Source organism: Pleurodeles waltl, chromosome 3_2 (genome assembly GCF_031143425.1).
Source record: "Pleurodeles waltl isolate 20211129_DDA chromosome 3_2, aPleWal1.hap1.20221129, whole genome shotgun sequence".
NCBI classification, from domain to species: domain Eukaryota; kingdom Metazoa; phylum Chordata; class Amphibia; order Caudata; family Salamandridae; genus Pleurodeles; species Pleurodeles waltl.
In genome coordinates this window covers 31415564-31435261 of record NC_090441.1, presented here as the reverse complement: position 1 = coordinate 31435261, position 19698 = coordinate 31415564, and the positions used below count along the sequence as shown (strand labels likewise).

The following is a 19698-nucleotide window of genomic DNA, read 5'->3' as shown; positions in this document are numbered from 1 at the left end:
AGGCCAAAATCTACAGGTAGGCACTTTGCAAAAAACAGCTCTGTTTTATGTCAAAAAATTAGATGTGTCCACGTTGTGTTTTGGGGCATTTCCTGTCGCGGGCGCTAGGCCTACCCACACAAGTGAGGTATCATTTTTATCGGGAGACTTGGGGGAACATAGAATAGCAAAATAAGTGTTATTGCCCCTTATCTTTCTCTACATTTTTTCCTTCCAAATATAAGAGAGTGATTAAAAAAAAGACGTCTAGTTGAGAAATGCCCTGCAATTCACATGCTAGTATGGGCATCCCGGAATTCAGAGATGTGCAAATAACCACTGCTCCTCAAAACCTTATCTTGAGCCCATTTTGGAAATGCAAAGGTTTTCTTGATACCTATTTTTCACTCTTCATATTTCAGCAAATTAATTGCTGTATACCCAGTATAGAATGAAAACCAACTGCAGGGTGCAACTCATTTATTGGCTCTGGGTCCCTAGGGTTCTTGATGAACCTACAAGCCCTATATATCCCCGCAACCAGAAGAGTCCAGCAGACGTAACAGTATATTGCTTTCAAAAATCTGACATCGCAGGAAAAAGTTACAGAGTAAAACAAAGAAAAATGGCTGTTTTCAGCTCAATTTCATTTTTTTTTTAATTTCAGCTGTTATTTTCTGTAGGAAAACTTTGTAGTATCTACACATATGACCCCTTGCTGAATTCAGAATTTTGTCTACGTTTCAGAAATGTTTAGCTGTCCAGAATCCAGCATTGGTTTCACACCCATTCCTGTCACTAACTGGAAGGAGGCTGAAGGCACCAAAAATAGTAAAAATGGGGTATGTCCCAGTAAAATGCCAAATTTGTGTTGAAAACTGTGGTGTTCTGATTCAAGTCTGCCAGTTCCTGAAAGGTGGGAAGATGGTGATTTTAGCACCAGAAACCCTTTGTTGATGCCATTTTCAGGGAAAAAACCACAAGCCTTCTTCGGCAGCCCTTTTTTCCCATTTTTTGGAAAAAAACGAAATGTTCACTGTATTTTGGCTAATTTCTTGGTATCCTCCAGGGGAAACCACAAATTCTGGGTACCATTAGAATCCCTAGGATGTTGGAAAAAAGGGACGCAAATTTGGCATGGATAGCTTATGTGGACAAAAAGTTATGAAGGCCTAAGAGATAACTACCCCAAATAGCCAAAAAAGGGCTCAGCACTGGGGGGGGGGAGGGAGGGGGAAACGTCCCAGCAGCTAAGAGGTTAACAAAACACAAAATGCCCTTCATGTAGAAACTCTGACCTAACCATAACTACGCTGGTGCTATCACTGCCAGTGTTGTATACATTCTCAATTCACCTGTTTGCTCTTGTCAGGCACTATTCTAACACAGGCACCAATGACGTATGTAACCAGGCGGTGCAAGGGCAATTTTGTGACAAACATAGGAGGAAATAGTCTCTTTCAGGGATTTGGGGCCTCAGGATCACTACAGTGGAGCATGAGAAGGCCAACTGGAATTAACTGACATGCAACAGAGTAGAACGCCCCTCCTTGATCATTTCTTTTCCCCAAATCAGTCATTAAGCAAATGTAAGACCCTAGTTAGAAGTGTCTGTGATGGAGTACCCCTAATCAGAAGTGTCTGTGATGGAGTACCCCTAATCAGAAGTGTCTGTGATTAAGTGACTCCACACAGAGGGGTCCTTCAGGCCACACAGGTGTTGAAGAATTAAACCTGCACCACTAGGAAGCAGCAGAAATAATCCAAGCAGAGAACTGTACAAAAGGCCATCTTTAGGGAAGATGAAAGGGAAAACAAGTCCAAGGCAGGGGCTTGGCTCACATGAGTGCACACCATGAAGAACATGAACACCTATATGTGGTATTATGAGCAAAATGTTAAGCAACAGAAAAAAGGAAGGACAGACTAAACATTCATTGATGACCAGAAAGACTGCACAGAAACCTAAGGGGGATCTGGTAGGCCCTCAGATGGGGTCCTAACGCACATAGGCCTAGCCCCACTACTCACGTACCTGGGGACGTGTCCTCCAACCAGTCTAGGCCCTTCAGACCCAAGCCTTTGCCTCAGGAATCCCGCCACGCCCTCTCTCCTCCTCACCCAGCCACCTCTCTCTCTTTTCTCACTCACACTCTCTCTGCCATATTCACTCTTGTGCCTGTTTTCCACTCTTTCAACTTTTCTGCTCTTCTCTCAAGTGCTTTTCTCTCTTGCCCCCCTTAAAAAATAAAATAAAAAAATTTCAGCAATAACAATCAGGATCACATAAAAGATACGAGTGAGCAAGGTACATAATCAGCAGCAGGGGTAAAAAAAAAAAGTCACAGGCACTAAGTTCAGCGCTCTTCCATCGATCACTGGCCCATCACATGAAACAGTTGAGTGTTCCACATGCCACATTAGTCTTGCACAATGAGAGCCAGATTACAAGCAAAGGACCCTGAAGGTAGTGCTATATATATATATATATCTCCCCAACAAATGCCATCTCCTCCCATCTGCCCCGTCCTAAGGCTTCATATAAGAGAAAAAAGAAAGAATGGAAAATGTACAGCATAAGGAACATTAGAAGAGATTACTAAACTGAGTAGACATGACACAGCTAACAAAGTGTATGGTATCAAAATAATCATTCAGGAGGACAATCCAAGGGGGTCCCGGCACTTGGGCCCCTGCATGGGGGGCTCACAGGTCGTTTAGCACTCCCCCCAGACAGGTGTGCAGGACATCTGGCAATCTGTCATCACGCATAGTGTGGCACATGTGGGCTTCCTCAGCTTGCACCCATTCTACGAGGTCATCCGCCAGTTTTTTGTTTTGTTTTTTTAAAATCAGCGGGGGTTGGCCACTCAGCCAGTGAATCACAAAACGCCACTTGGCACCTTTGAGTCCCAGTAGTGAGTACCTCCTGCTAAGTGTTTTCTTGGGGTTGTCTGGAAGTAAGCCCAGGAAGCATGGTTTTATTTGCCTAGGAACCGTCCAGCCAGTTACTGTCTTCAGTTGTGTCAGTACCTCCTCTCAAAACCGTTGTATGGCCTGACAGTCACAGACTACATGTAGAATGTCGCATTGCACACACAACAGCGTGTACAATGGGGGCTTCTTCATGAGTATATAGCGTGGAGTTTCGTTGGTGAGAGGCAGACCACGTGAATATAGTTATATTGAACTAGCTTGAATCGTGCATTCACTGACAGTCTTGACATCACATGTTTTTTCCCCACACCTTAGAGGTTATTTTGCCCTCTTTTGTGTTTTCTCCTCTCATCACTTTCTCCCACCTTTGTGTCCTTCTCTCTTGATGCCAGTCTCTTGTTATGGCCTTTTTCTATCTCAGTGAAGCTTTCTCTTTGTGACTTTTTCTCTTCTGTACCCCTATTTAGTGCAGTGTAAGGAAATGCCTCCTTGGCATGGTTACCCCCTGAATTTTTGCCTTTTGTTGATGCCAGTTATGACTGAAAGTGTGCTGGGCCCTGCTAACCAGGCCCCAGCACCAGTGTTCTTTCCCTAAACTGTACCTTTGTTCCCACAATTGGCACAGCCCTGGCACACAGATAAGTCCCTTGTAAATGGTACCCCTAGTACCAAGGGCCCTGAAGCCAAGGAAGGTCTTGAAGGGCTGCTGCATGCCTTATGCCACCCTGGGGACCCCTCACTCAGCACATGCACACTGTCTCACAGCTTGTGTGTGCTGGTGGGAAGAAAATGACTAAGTCGACATGGCACTCCCCTCAGAGTGCCATGCCCATCTCACACTGCCTGTGGCATAATTAAGTCACCCCTTTAGCAGGCCTTACAGCCCTAAGGCAGGGTGCACTATACCACAGGTGAGGGCATACATGCATGAGCACTATGCCCCTACAGTGTCTAAGCAAAACCTTAGACATTGTAAGTGCAGGGTAGCCATAGAGAGTATATGGTCTGGGAGTTTGTCAAACACAAACTCAACAGTTCCATAATGGCTACACTGAAATCTGGGAAGTTTGGCATCAAACTTCTCAGCACAATAAATGCACACTGATGCCAGAGTGGGATTTATTGTAAGATACACCCAGAGGGCATCTTGGAGATGCCCTCTGAATACCAGTCCGACGTCTAGTGCTAGGCTGAACAGTTTCTGCCAACCTGCCACAACCAGACGAGTTGCTGGCCACATGGGGAGAGTGCCTTTGTCACTCTGTTGCTAGGAACAAAGCCTGTACTGGGTGGAGGTGCTTCTCACCTCCCCCTGCAGGAACTGTAACACCTGGCGGTGAGCCTCAAAGGCCTATGCCTTTTGTTACAGCACCCCGGGGCATCCCAGCTAGTGGAGATGCCTGCCCCTCCGGCCACAGCTCCCACTTTTGGCAGCAAGGCAGAGAGGATAATGAGAAAAACAAGGAGGAGTCACCCACCAGTCAGACAGTCCCTCAGGTGTCCTGAGCTGAGGTGACCCCTGCCTTTAGAAATCCTCCATCTTGAGCCACCCTCCAGGACAGTAGCCATTGGCTACTGCCCTCCTGACCTAAACACACCCATAAATTCAGTATTTAGGGGCGACCCAGAACCTAGGAAATCAGATTCCTGCAACCTACACAAGAAGAAGGACTGCTGACCTGAAAGCCCTGCAGAGACGACAACTGACTTGGCACCAGCCCTACCTGCCTGTCTCCAGACACAAAGAACCTGCACAAAGACGCTTCCGAAAGGGACCAGCGACCTCTGAGGACTCAGAGGACTGCCCTGAACCGAAGGACCAAGAAACTCCTGAGAACAGCGGCACTGTTCACCAACAGCAACATTTTTGCAACTTTGAAACAACTTCTAAAGAACTAACTCTTCCCGCCGGAAGCGTGAGACTTCACCCTCTGCACCCGACGCCCCAGGCTCGAGCTTCAGAGAACCAACACTGCAGGGAGGACTCCCAGGCGACTGCGACCTCGTGTGTAACCTGAGACAACCCCCCTGAACCCCCACAGCGATGCTGCAGAGAGGAACCAGAGGCTCCCCCTGACCGTGACTGCCTGGAACAAAGAACCCGACGCCTGGGCCAAGCACTGCACCTGGAGCCCCCAGGCCCAAAAGGAGCCAACTTCCAGTGCAGGAGTGACCATCAGGCGGCCCTCTGCCTAGCCCAGTCAGTGGCTGGCCCGAGAAGCCCCTGTGCCATGCCTGAATCGCCTAAGTGACTCCCAGGTCCCTCCAGTGCTTTGAATAGCAAATCCGACGCCAACTTTGCACACTACACCCGGCCGCCCCGGGGCCGCTGAGGGTGTGTTTTGTGTCCCTGTTTGTGTCCCCCCAGTGCTCTTCAATAACCCCTGGTCTGCTCCCCAAGGACGTGGGTACTTACCTGCCAGCAGACCGGAACCGGAGCACCCCTGTTCTCCATGGGCGCCTATGTGTTTTGGGCCCTCCTTTGACCTCTGCACCTGACCGGCCCTGTGTTGCTGGTGCGGTGACTTTGGGGTTGCCTTGAACCCCCGACGGTGGGCCTAGGAAACTGAACTTGTAAGTGCCTTACTTACTTCAGAAACTTAACCACACTCCCCCCCCCCCAACCAGGAACTGTTGATTTGTGCAGTGTCCACTTTTAAAATAGCTTATTGCCATTTTAACCTATACTGTGTGTACTACTGCTTTAATTCAAAGTTCCTTACTTACCTGTGTGGAGTACCTTGCATTATATGTATTTACTTCAAATATTGAATCTTGTGGTTCTAAAATAAAGAAAATATATTTTTCTATATAAAGACTATTGGCCTGGAGTTAAGTCTTTGAGTGTGTGTTCCTCATTTATTGCCCGTGTGTGTACAACAAATGCTTAACACTACCCTCTGATATGCCTACTGCTCAACCACATTACCACAAAATAGAGCATTAGAATTATCTAATTTTGCCACTATCAACCTCTAAGGGGAACCCTTGGACTCTGTGCACACTATCTCTCACTTTGGGATAGTATATACAGAGCCAACTTCCTACATGCAGTTTTCCCTATTGTGCCTCTTTTCTATTTTTGTGCCGTTTTCCCCTTCCAAGGCCCCTCGCAACCCCCCCTTCCGCACATTCTTCCCACCTCCCCTGCTCCTTCCGTGTGATGTTCCTGCTCCTGAAAGCACCACCCACTGCCCCCGCGTCTCCCAAGACCTACATTATGGCAGCCTCTGCGCAACCTTGTTGAGCAGGTTCTTAGGCCCAGCCCTCCACCCACTTACCTGAGACTGGTCTGCTTACCTGTCTAGTTCCCTTTCGTACCCGGGCTTCGCCTAGAGGCTCCCAACTTGCCCTCTATGTGCTCTCTCCTCCTTCTCACCCAACCACCTTTCTCTCTTTGTCATGTTTACTCTCATGCCTGCTTTATGCTCTATTTCCACTTTTGTGCCCTTCTCTCTTTCATGCCTCTCTCTTTTGCACCTCTTTTCTGTTTCCTGATCTCTTATCACTTTTATCCACTTTTGTGCCCTTCTCTCTTTGGTGCCCATCTCTCTTTCTGGCCTTATTCCTGTGCACCTTTTTCTTTGTGCCTTTTCTGTAGTTTCCTCTTTGTGCCCAGTGCATTTTTTCCACCTCCCCAGCTTCTTATCTGCTTCTCCCGTGTCACAACCCCACCTATTTTTCCTGCTCCTAGAAATCTGGCCACCCTGCTTCCTTCTCCCCACCCTGTTACCTACTAAGTGGCGGCTGCCGCACGACTGCACAGGAGACGTGCCTATTGGCAACCCCATCTGTCTCAGTCAGTCCCAGAGCTAGAAACCCTGTTCCGATCACCCTCCCCCAAATGATACTCCACAGCCTTCCTTCAGTCGCTCTACTCGGGACACCCCTCACTATGTTGCTGCCAAACCGTGCCTCACAACAAGGTGAGAACCGTTTCTTGCTCCCACTGCCAGTTCTGATGCTGTCTTCCACACAAATACAAATACAGCGCCACCATGCCCTTCACATGGACCTACCACTCCATCTTCACATCAAGATCAACACACCACAAGTTAACACACCCACCAGCACCAACCTTCCAAGCAACAGCCAGGGCAAAATCTTCAAAGCAGACTGGCTCACAGCCCTCACCTTGGATCAGCCCATGCAAACGAAAGACCTAAAAAAGGAAATCCTAAACTTCAATAATTAGATTAGGAACTGTGCAGACTCCTTCGCACCCATCAAACTTTACAAACAAAGAAGATCCAACAAGCAAGCCAGCTGGTACACAGAGGTCCTCCAAAAATCAAAACAAAACTGCAAACAGCTAGTAAGGAAATAGATAACGAGCCACTAAACCACCGAAAGATTCACCTACAAAGCTGCTCTCAGGCGCTGCAACCATCAACGAGGCACCAAGAAATGTGCACTAGCTGAATGCATTGAAGGAAGCTCCAACAGCAGCAAGGAGATCTTCTCACTCATAAAGGACTTCACCACACCACACCACACCTTCCGGAACAGTCAAAAACATCCCCCCTCACAAGAACTCTGCAACAACCTATCAAACGTTGCAACTTCCTACACCAACCAGACCCAGCCAACATAATTGTCAAGCTGCTGACCACCAATCAAGACAACCGCCAAACCGAATGGACACCCCTCACCAGAGATGACACAGCGACAATCATACAGATTATCCACTCCTGTCCCACCATAGACCCAAGCCCCAACGCATCTACAACCTGGGAACCTGCCCAATCAGCACTGCCCACTTCCACATCATCAACGCCTCCATCACATCCGCTGCATTACCGGATGACTGGAAAAAAAACTGAAGTCAATGCTCGCCTCAAAAACAATTAGCTGACTCAACACCACTATGCAACTTCCATCCAATATCCCTGCTCCTGTACCCAGCCAAATTGATGGAGAAGGCCGTCAACAAACAACTCTCAACCCACCTTGAGACCCACCACTTACTGAACAACACCCAATTCGGAAGAACCACAGCACCGAAACAGCACTCACTGCAGCCACCAACATCAGGACAATCCTGTACCAAGAAGAAACTGCAGCCCTCATACTACTTGACCTTTTCACAGTCTTCAACTCCTTCTCCTACTATGCTCTGATCAGAAGACTCCATCATATAGGCATCCAAGGACCTGCAAAACACTGGATCTGCTCCTTTGTCACAGGAAGAATCCAAAAAGTCAGAATTCCATCATTCACATCAGAGACCAAGAAATTTATCTGCGGAGTCCACCAAGGAGCCTCCCTCAGACAAACCTATACATGACATCATCCGATCCCAAGGTCTCTCCATCATCTCATATGCCGATAACACTAATTTTCTTAATGAAGAAACTACCACCTCCAGAACCAAACTTCACCAACTGCACGACCATTTTGCAAACTGTATGAGAAACTGCCAGAAGCTCAATTCCGACAAGACGAAAGCTCTGATGTTCGGGAACAAGACTCCTCCCTGGGATGCCACTTGGTGGCCACCAGAGCTAGGACCAATTCCAACACCCACACACCACGCTAGAAACCTTGGGATCATCCTAGATGACAAACTCTCCATGATGGCACAAGTCAACGCAGTAAGCACCTCCTGCTTCTACATCCTACGCATGCTATGTAAGATCTTCAAGTGGCTGCTACAAAATACCAGACATACCGTCACCCAAGCACTCATTACAAGCCGGCTTAATAACTAAATGCACTCTGTTTTCATATTTAAGTAACTCCTACAAAGACAGGGCTCGGAAAATTCTACTCAACTCGTTATGGCGAGTCATTTTTTATCAGGTTGAGCTATTTTTAGGACCTACTCGCCCCTTCTGGTGAGTTGACAAACAACAGATAATGTGTTCAGCCAGAAAGTGAAAAGATGCCTTTAAATAATGTTCTTGTTACATTTGCTCTGTGTTCAGGCACATAGGTCAAAAGTCAGTTTGTCTTTCCAGTCTGGCTGAAGAGTTACAGAATTTTCTAAGGTGACCTGTCTAAGCTGCTGTAAAAACTGAAATCAAATGCTAGCTGGGGTTTTCCAAACACACAACATTTAATTAACTAAGTCAACTGTACAAACATTTCAAAATACATGTCAGTAGCTGTGAAAGACCATTTTTTGTTCTTCAGTGTGATTTAAAAAAATGTTTTAGTAAGATGAAAACAAAAAAGAACACTTTACTTGGTGATCTGCAAATGATAAATATGTTTCCTGAAACCCAGTTTTCACAGATACACTACATAGTGTTATCAGTAAGGCTGCAAGTTAGTGTGAAGGTTTGTGGATATTTCTTTGAAATTTACTGTCTGTAAATGACAGTGTGCTCCCACATCATGCTTTAGTAAAATATTTATTGAAAGTGAGCGTTTAAACATAAACTGGAAAACAACTTCTGCCCTGGTGGCAGTGCTATTAGTAAACTAAGGCAAGTCACGGATCATGTATACCATATATGTGGGCTAGGTTCTTATTTTACGTGGAACAAACGTTTGGTCTATGTAATCAAACAAAAGAGGTTTTTTTGTACAGCAGAAATGCTGAACTCACATATTTAAAGGTGCACTCATATGTGAGAATGAAGGAAAAGGCGACTGTAAAATAAAATAATTGCCTAGGATCACACAATTTGATACCTGTTTACAGGTCAAGTAAAATATAGTTAGGTTGAGTAGATTTTTCAAGTTACCCGACATGCAGGTCCAGTAACAATTTTATGATTTTTTGAGGCTTGAAAGGCTAGACTATGCAGAACGTCGCCTCAAGACTCATAAAAGACCTACAACACTGCACTTATATCGCACTGAGCCTCATAGGAAGGCAGCAGGAGTAAAAAAGTACCAACAGCTTCTATGAGAAAGTAGCAGTGGTCTATAAACAAGAGAGAGACTCTTTTTTAGTTAACATTGCTGTTAACCTAATCCAAAGACAACTGTCGCTTTGCTGAAGCGTCCTTTATCCTGTCCAGGCTGGCATGCATGAATTTCAATGACAATGAAGGATGGAATGGTTGAATTAATCTCAGTCACAGGAAATTGTTTTTGCCCACCAACCCACGTCAGTTTGGAACCAGCCATATGCAAGTCAGCCTTGACTCTGTTCCCCATGGACAGTCCAGCCAAACTGCTAAGCCAGGTCCCCCCTGAATGGGATTCAAGCAATTCAGAACCGGTTTCACCCTGATAAGGGCACATCAGCCAGCTACAGCTTGTTTGGGCATACCAGTCTCACTTAGGATGTCAACTGCAACAACAACAAAGTGGTGGATGGAATGCTTGAATTAATCTCACCCACTGGCAATCGCTCGGGCCACATCCCAATCCATCGTTTTCGCCCACCATGTCACCTGTTTGGTCCCAGCTATAACCAGGATGTCCCTTAACCTGAATACAAGCAACCTAGGACTGGTTTCACCCTGATAAGGGCTCATCAGCCAGGAACAGCTTCATTCCAGTGGCATGGCACAGTGAGCAAGGGACCCATAGCTGGTCATGTCTGTTGCACTTAGTGGGCGCCAACTGTAAAAACAACAAAGTGATGGATGGCATGCTGGGATTAATGTCAGCCTCTAGCAATCACTCAGAGTGCATCCCAGTCCATCGTTTTTCGTCCCACATAACCCCTTCAGTTTGGACCCTGTCATATGCATATCAGCCCTGACCCTGCTACTTATAGGAAAAGTCCAGCTTGAACTGTCAGGCCAGGTCTATGGTGGGAAAAAATGCTAATTCAGCGTCAGGATAAATGTCAAGTACGCTACGTTTAGGTACAACCCAACATCAGTATACCGAAAGAAAAGCAAGTTGTTCACTTTCTAATCATTATCCTCATTATGTAGTACGTTTTGAAGCCCCTGGACTGTGTCTGAATCTGAGCCAAATAAGGCTTTCTGGGGTAATGGTGTCGGGGAAGAGGCTGGAGATCACTTCATGTTGGAGAATGTACTTTGGTTATTTTGTACCGTGACATGGGCCAGGTGTAGCCTGCCATCAGTTCAGGGCTGGAAACTGGCAAGAGAACCTGTGCCACTCAGTGACAGCTTGGTGAAATTATGACTTAATCTTGGCGAGTGAGCACAATTTTTGTCAGAGAGGAAAGGCTAAAGCTGATTTTCTTTGAGAAACACTGCTCTCACAGGCTTCAACCTGCACATACATCTTTAGCTTTTTACCAATCTGAAAAACAATGCTCACTTGCAAAAATAAAAGTAATAATTTCATGCCCTGCCAGCCTAACACTTCATTAGTTGCCACTGGTGCCAATGGAGTCTGAGTCAGTAACAGCAAGGAACCAGTAGGCGGTCCAAAAGAGGTCAGTCGGCACTAGGGTAGGACTTGCCGGCGGAAATTAAATTAAATTAATGGCTGCTGTGGCCCCATGAGGTCGGAAGGCACTCCAGAGGCAGCCGGCATCAACTAGGAAATCTGCAACATAGCCTCTGTCTGCTCCAGAGTGAACAGATGCTTGGAGGACTCCAGACATTCTGGGATCAGTCTCAGAATAGGCTCAGAATCAGAAGACCTGTGTATTTGGGCCATTGGAATGGTGACTGTGTGGCTTCTTGTCTATTCTGGAGTGGTGCATAGGGGACACATCCCACATAGCTTTATGCTTGTGGTCTGACTAGGACTTAGACTTAACTGAGGTCTTGGATCAAGATTGGGACTAAGCACTGGAAAGACCCAGTGATTTAGAGCAGGAAACGCTGCATTATTTAAAGCATGATTGTGGTCTCAAGCTTGACCTCTTCCTACGCTGCTCGAAATGGAGAGTCATGTCCTGCTCCTGGATTGCGCTAGGGTGCAGCAGGGCACATTTGCAGGACACCTTTGAATCGTGATTAAAACCTTTGCACCACAAACCAAAGTAGGGTGGATCTGTGACTGACATTTGCTTCCTGAAGTTGAAGCACGGTTTAAAACCTGTCCGCTTTGGAGACATTTTTCCTTGGCACATTGCCTACTGTTGAAATTTAAATAAAAAAAATATTTTAGAAAACACGTAAAAACCGACCCATTATGTCCCCCAAGACCTTGGTATATATATTTCTAAAACACTGGTCCAGTGGGACTCTAATTTTAGGAAAACATTATGGCCCTCATTATGACTGACGGTCTTTTCTCAAGACCGCAGACGCCATGGGCGCCAGAAGACCGCCAGTGTTGGCAGTCGGGCACTGCTGGATTTCCGCCACACTGTGGGCAGAAATCCAGCAGCATCCATGCTGGCTGTCGGAGGCACCTGGGTGGTGCTACCACCTGCACCGCCAGAAGGACGCCACCAGCCATATTAAGACCATTAATACGGCCTGGTGGTGTCCTACTGGCGGGGAGCTGCCTGCGGTAGCAGCGCCCCTACCTGTTCCCTGCCGGACGACCTTCTCATCGGACAAGGTAAGTCGGGCATCCGACAGGGGTGCTGAGTGTGGTGTATGATTGTGTGTGTGCATGTGTGAACGCGTCTAAGTGTTATGGTGTATGCTGTACTCATAATGTGGCGGTATACACCGCCAGCCTGTTGGCGGCGATACCGCCACATTAACCCTGGCAGTCAAAAGACGGCCATGGTCTTAATGAGGGCCTATGTGCACATCAATAGTATCCTGTAAAAATGTTCAAATCAGTCAATGTAATCAATACAAGGGGAAGGACTTCTTTATCCATAATTCTTTATATTTTTCAATTCAATTATGAATTATCAAATAGGTGGATAACAACAACTCATAGAATGCTCTTTGTGACACTACTGCAGACGGTGGAGTGCTTGAACAAGGTGTAAGTCATGACTAAGTACAGGTTAAAAACTCCTCGACAGGACCCCGGGTTTTGAAAAGAGTCCCACTGGACCAATGTTTTAGAAATACTATTGAAATTTGGCATCAGTACAACAGGTGAAGTTGAGAGCGGAGCTCCATCCCTGTCGAATGGCACAGGAAAAAAGAAACCTACATCAGCACACATTAATGGTGCGTACATGCGGCTCTGTACCATCGCTCCCAGGACATTGGGAGGCAGTCGTAGAGTTAGCTGGTGCCAACTAACGCTTGAAATCTCTAATCTTGGTGCCCAGGATTATTGGAAAAGTGAGGGATCTGCAGTTAGAATTATTCATGAGAAATTGGTCGCCTGAATATCCCGTAAGTTGACAAAAGTATACATTGACATTTCCCAAGATCTACACTGTATCTGTCATCACTTGCACAATCCAAGTCCTATAATGCTACTATTCTATCTGCTGCATGCATGGAGACTAACAGTTTAGTTAGAGGGGACACAATGAGAGAATGAGATGCTACAGAAAGAAAATAACCTGAGCCAAAAGATAGCAAACCTGACCTTAAGGTTTGAAGGAGCAGACAGGCATTGGACACACAAGTTACTGATCAGGTCACACAGTCCTTACAGAAAGAAGGCATATATATTGCATGGTGACACCAAAAGTACAGGCCCTGGTCTCAGACATCAGCAGAAGTGTTGATGCTATAATAAAAAGCTTTATCAAGGCAGAAGACAGAAAATCACCAGATAGATCTTAAAAACTTGTAAACAACATAAGCACTCGCTGTCGCCAAGAATTTAATATCAGCAAAAGGTGTTGCCAACAGAGCATGAATTTCCACTAAAACATCAGTATTGAAATGTTAAAGAAATGCAGTATACTGTCCCTAAACAACGGTGTATCAGTTTGTGACAATATAGTAAATTTATTTACAAATATCAGTTCTTGATTTTGGACTATAAATTAAATTACCCTGAAAAAGAAAAACTGATAATTTCATGAAAAAAAACGTTTTAAATCCAATGCACCCCATAGTACCACCTTTTCATTTAGAAAACCTCTGTGCTTGGCTACCTACCCACATCCTCCTTGTTAATTAGATAATATATTTGCAGGTAATTTTGCCCCATACAGACAACACACAAGCACCAGAGTCACATGACTAGGATGGTCATCAAATGCTAGAAAAACTTGACTTTTGTCAGGGATGCCTGCCTTATGCAGCAAAGGAATAGTAAGCCATTAGTGGCCACCAAATGCCAAGGGTAGCTTAATGGCCATGAATACAAGGAATACACCCATGAATGTCTCCTCATCCCCAAACCATCACCTTGACAAGAATGCACAAAATATATCAAAGAGTTTCACCTTACTATACGGCCACCATAATGTCTAGAATCTCCCTAATATGCAGAGACCAAGGATGGTTTCTATATGCCAAATACGGAGCCAGTTGTCGAGAGAAGGAAAAACCTGGCACTTCTTTCTCCTTAGATAGGCTGCCACTGGGGCCAGACATTTGGTGAAGATTTGTGGTGCTGAACGTAGCCCAAAGAGGAGGACCTTGAACTGTAAGTGTTTGCCGTTGACTACAAATCTCAGGTACTTCCTGTGTAGTGGATGAATGGAAATATGAAAGTACGTGTCCTGAAGGTTTAGAGACGCCATGAAGTCTGCTTTGTTTAGAAGCTGGAGGACGTCTTGCAGGGTTTCCATCCGAGAGGTTTGTTTCTTGAGGTACTTGTTCAGTTCACGCAAGTCCAGGATTGGCCTCCATAACCGAGATTTTTCGAATGAGAAAGAAGCGTGAGTAGAAACCCTTCCCTCTCTGGGAATATGAAACGGCCTCTATGGCCCCTTTCTTTAGCATGGTAATTACCTCAAAGCGGAGCAGACGAAGATGTTTTTGTCGGGTCTGTGATGGAATCAGTGAGCGAGGAATCTGAATGAATTCCAACAGGTGCCCGAATCGGATTACATCCAGCACCCACTTGTCCTTCGTTATTTGTCACCAGCGTTGGATATGATTCTTTAAGATTCCGTGGAAAAATGTAGGAGAAGAGTGAAGAGGAACTCGGGGTAGGCAGTCATTGTCTACGTGCAGACTCCTTAGATTGTCGCCCCACTTGTTCTTGTGGTAGGGCCTGTTGTAAGCTGCGGAAGGCAGTTGCCTCAGTTGGTACTGTGGCCTAGAAGGCTGGAATGTGGAGGAGTAGGATGGATACTTATAGTGCTGATATCCTTCGCGAAAGGAAGGCTGACCTCTGTCCCTGGCTCCTCGAAAGGACACTTTTCTGTACTGTAGAGTGCCTAATGATCTTGCCGTCTCCGTATCAGATTTAATAGTCTGAAGAGCATTGGAGAAGTGCTTCCCAAAAAGCGCCTCCCCGTCATATGGAAGATCCAGAATCTTTGTCTGCACTCAGGGCAAAAGTTAGTGGCTTTGAGCCAACCCTGACGCCTCAAGACAGCTGACCCAGGGAGAAGTCTGAAGCCTATTGCTGGTATATCAAGCGCACAATCAATGATCTCTGCTGAAGATCGTTGGCCCTCCATGAGAACCTCTTTTGCTTCTGTTTTGGCACCCTCCGAAAGCTATTCTAAGGATTCGGACATGTCTGACCAGAGCTGCCGATCATATCTACCAAGTAGAGCAAGGGGATTTGCCGCCCTTACCACAATAGCAAACACTGAGGAAAAATGCTTGCCGATGTTATCTAAGCGTCTCCCCTCTTTATCTGGCAGTGTTGTCAAAGGTGTGGAGGGGTTTCTGGAGCGACGTTGGGTGGCTTGTGAAATCACTGAGTCCAGCTTCGGGTGGCCTGACAGAAAAGCAGGAGCATCATTAGTGGGCTTATATTTTTTGTCCAGCCTCAGCAGCACTGAAGGGACCGTTGCCGGATTCTGCATTATCTTCAAGCCCTGGCTCCAAACATGATCTATAATTGGTATAGCCCTGACCGTCTTTGTGGGGTTCCTTAAAATGGTAGAGGAAGCAATCCTCCTCAGTTGCGGGCATCGGAAGAGCAAACCGTGTGGCTGCACGCTCAAGTAGGTTATGAAAGCCACCTATGTCTTCAGGTGGAGACTCTACCACAGGTGTCATAGGAGATGCAGGCCCTGGTATGATATAATCGTCCCACTTGTCATTCTTCTTCCTCCGCATCCTCATTAGACGAGACTTGCTGTATTGGTGTAGAAAGTGTAGAATGCTGTGGCCTTGGCGGAGGTGTATGATGTGTTTGTTGAAACTGGGGAGTTGTTGGCATAGCCGGAAGTATTGGTTGTTGTACCGAGGACTGCTTTGACTGAAAACGTTCCTTATAGTCCGCCAACATTGCTTGCAAGTCTGAAACAAGCCAGGGGGGGAAGACCTACCAGCCCCGGCTGTTGCTGCTCATAATAACTTTGGTCATAGTATGAACCATCGTCATCTGAATACTCCTGGCATTTAACCCGTAACTGGGAAGGGCTGCTGGCCATGCCAAAATACCCTCTTCGTCCGAGTCATCGTCATCTAATAGGTGTGAAGGTAAAAGGCTGGAAACCTTGCTAGGGGACGTTACCGAGAGCAAGAGGCAAGGAACATGGTCTCCGCACTTTTGCTGTATAACTTTACTCCATTTCTACCATTACTCTCTATGACTTTTCTTCACCTATGGTCTACTAGTATAAAAGGACTTCTCTAAACAGGTACCGAACTAATACATTTTTGACCGTTTTTCTTTGCCTCCCATCACTCGGGTTGTAGATCTTTTTCACATAATGCAATACAACACCATTTATTTACCTCTGCCCTGGGGCAACCCCCCCCCTCCAAGTATGACCCATTAACCGCTCTTTTCCATTTTCGTTGTATTTGACTTTTGTTTGCAGAAATACATTTCATTTTATTTTAGCTTTTTATTATATTTTTGGGTCTCTTGGCCCGTTCCAACATGGCGCCCATCATTTTTTGACATTCTTAGAATCATGGCACCCAAAAGAAAGGAAAGACTGAACTAGTGAATGGCAGACACATTTTAACACGCATACGCATGGAATAATCCTTCCAAGATGGCGCCCGACTAAGATGCGAACGCGGCAAACTGCTGCTGGTTCTTTTCTCAGTGTACTTTCTCCCAGTATTCGGGTAAGTTCTATCACCCTTATCATAGGGTAGCATAACATTAAGCACGTGGACTCTCATAATTTTTGGACTTTATATTTGGACTTCTAATTTTTGACAGAGAACTATGGTCTGTCACATAAAATAATTATCAGAGTAACCGTACAACATCAGCTTTACAGTTAATACATCATTTTCCACCACCTGTAGAATAACCTTATCAATAACCCTCCTACTATTTCAAACCCCATCATTAGATCTACTGTAATATTACTCCTTCTTATCTTGTACCTGATATTATGTCTTGTGACTATCTTTCTCTCAGTCTCTTGTATGATGTCTTTTCGTTTGTATTTTCTTTCAACATCTAGACCAGTTATTACTACAATGTGCTGTACAAACATGAATACTGTATTGGTATGACCTTTCTGTTTCTTGCCACTATTCTGTATCCTCTTAAGAGCATGCTTAAATTTAACTATGATAGGTTTTTAACAAAACTCAACTCGCATTGATGTTTTGATGTGCCAGCACCCCTAACTTACATATCTTTCTCACAAGCTGTCTAATAGTTACTATTAGTTACACATGGATTAAGGTTAATTGGGAGTTACTATGTCTTCTTTTCATCCCTCTTTTACTGATGCTATGTAATATTTTACCTCTAAACATCGGTTGTCTTGGGTATTTTCAGACACCTTCGTTTTAAGCCTAATCATCACCCATCTCACGCTAAATCCAGGAATAAAAGCACAGACTGGTTACAGCCCTGCATGTCACATTGCATGTGCGTAACCCACCTATCTTTAATTTACTTTTAACAAGTCTACTCGTGACCTCTAATTTGTTTATTGTTAATTGATTACAGCCTTGAGAAAGCCCAAGGTGGATTCACCATAGAGGGCGAAACACGTGTCGGCTGTTATTGACTCACATTCGTCAACTTTTTGGATGTATCTATGAACCAATGAATGGCATTGTTTTGATCTACATTCGCTAAACATCTTCGAATGTATCTACGAACCCATGAATAAAGACTGTGAACATTCGGCACATCATCAAGTTCTTTCGCTAGCCTTTTTTCTAATTATCATATGGATTACACTGTTGTCTAATCATTGCGAAATCCGTTTGTAAGGTTTTCTTTCCCCTGTAGACTCATCTATGTGGGTTCTCATCCTTCACACAGCTCAACAGTATCTGATACCTACCAAACATCCCTTCCAGCTATTACAACAGAAGAATCTGAGTAACATTAAGAATATGACAATATACCAGGGCAAATTGTAAGCTAACAGTCATAGAAGCAAAGTCATCAGGGTGCAGTGTCATTAACTCTGGAATTCCCTGGAACCCAATCTGAAAAAATGAAGTGCCTACTGCAGATCTCTGAAAACAATCCACTATGCCAACCTAGCTCCCAAACCCACCAAATGAGGAATTGGGCTGCATTAACAAAAGAGCACCTCTGTAAGGTTCTGCGATGGTTTGAATCCAAGCCAACAACCACATTAATTTGACAGGAAAGATTAATCACCTTCAGGCAAAATAAAGATGGCCACAAGGCAGCACAGCACCAAAATAACAAAATGTCTTTAGAAAGGAGGACTTCTAGAAAGACTGCTCACTTGGTTAGTGGTGTCTTCGGTGCTCTGTTTTGTGTATTCTTCCAGCTCTTGTTTATCTTTCACAGCTTTTTCCAGCTGATCATTGGCTTGCCTCAACATTACTTGAAGCTTTTTAACCTGCATAAAAAATATAGAAGAATTTTTGGTATATTACCTCCACACAGACAGGATAGATATACTATGCCACCGTATTGAAAAACAGTTTTGTCATTTGAACCTAAAATTAATGTGGTGTTTACTCGTGTTCATACAGACAAATTAGAAACCAGCTCAATGAATCTACTTGCCAACATCTGATCACAGTTTTCAGTACTTCTCATTCACTTCTGTATTGTGCAATTATGAACCTTAAGTTAGAGCTACTTGTTTGTGTAAAAAAACACCATTGATAAATAGAAAACATGTATACTGGGTGACAGAAAAAATAAAGGGCATAAGGCGAGACAGCTCAGAAACCTAGCATTACGATGCATATTTGTCTATTCATTTGTGCGTTATGTTTGTTTTTATTGTATTGCTTAGCTATCATATTGGTTACAATCAATAGGTCTAGCCTCTGCAAGCTAGTGCGATAGTTATATTTGCTGTTTTTATTACATTCTCATGCAATAAAAACGAAGAAAAATGAAAACATGCTGCTGCTCAAAGCATGCTTGCAATAAAAACATTTAAATCTAAAAATACATTAATAATTCCATAATGTAAATAGAACAGTAAGGAAGCTTCCTAGCAAGCAAATACACCACTTAATTTTAATGGAACTCACAGAAAAATATGCTTATTATTGGAACATGGAAAAGGTACTGTTGATGTTGAACTACATCAAAAAAACTTCTAGAGGATAAAGAATGGAGAAATAAACATTGTGTGAAATGTAAGTTCTGGCCCAGCACCCCTCAACACGTAAGCCCATTTCTTAGTTGGACTAGACCATGTGATAAGGCAAAATGCAATCACTCGGTGCCAGAGAGCCAGTGGCTGTACAGGGGTGACGCAGTACATATGCTGTATCCTGTGGTAGGCAGAAGCAAAATGTGAATGATAGCTGAACACACCAACAACAGCGCTGCGGAATCAAAACCTCACTAAGCACATATATTCATATGCATCTTTTAGTCACAACTGTTTATTACAAAAACACTGGCAAGAGAAAGCTGAACTTGTCTCTAGGCCAGGCCTAAAATGATAGATTAAAGCTAATAATAACACAAGAACATTACTTAACACATCAGAAGAGAATCAGCATGGGATCATAATCATTGTAA

General features: G+C 44.7%; 1 protein-coding gene across 3 annotated transcripts in view; it reads right to left on the bottom strand.

Moving 5' to 3' along the window:
• Positions 1-19698, bottom strand: part of RABEP1 (rabaptin, RAB GTPase binding effector protein 1) — a 749444-nt gene that overhangs the window by 201581 nt on the left and 528165 nt on the right. For all 3 annotated transcript variants that reach the window (XM_069226667.1, XM_069226669.1, XM_069226668.1), the window contains exon 11: positions 18434-18550. In XM_069226667.1, coding sequence (XP_069082768.1) covers positions 18434-18550 — 117 coding nt within the window. The remainder of the gene's footprint in view (positions 1-18433; positions 18551-19698) is intronic.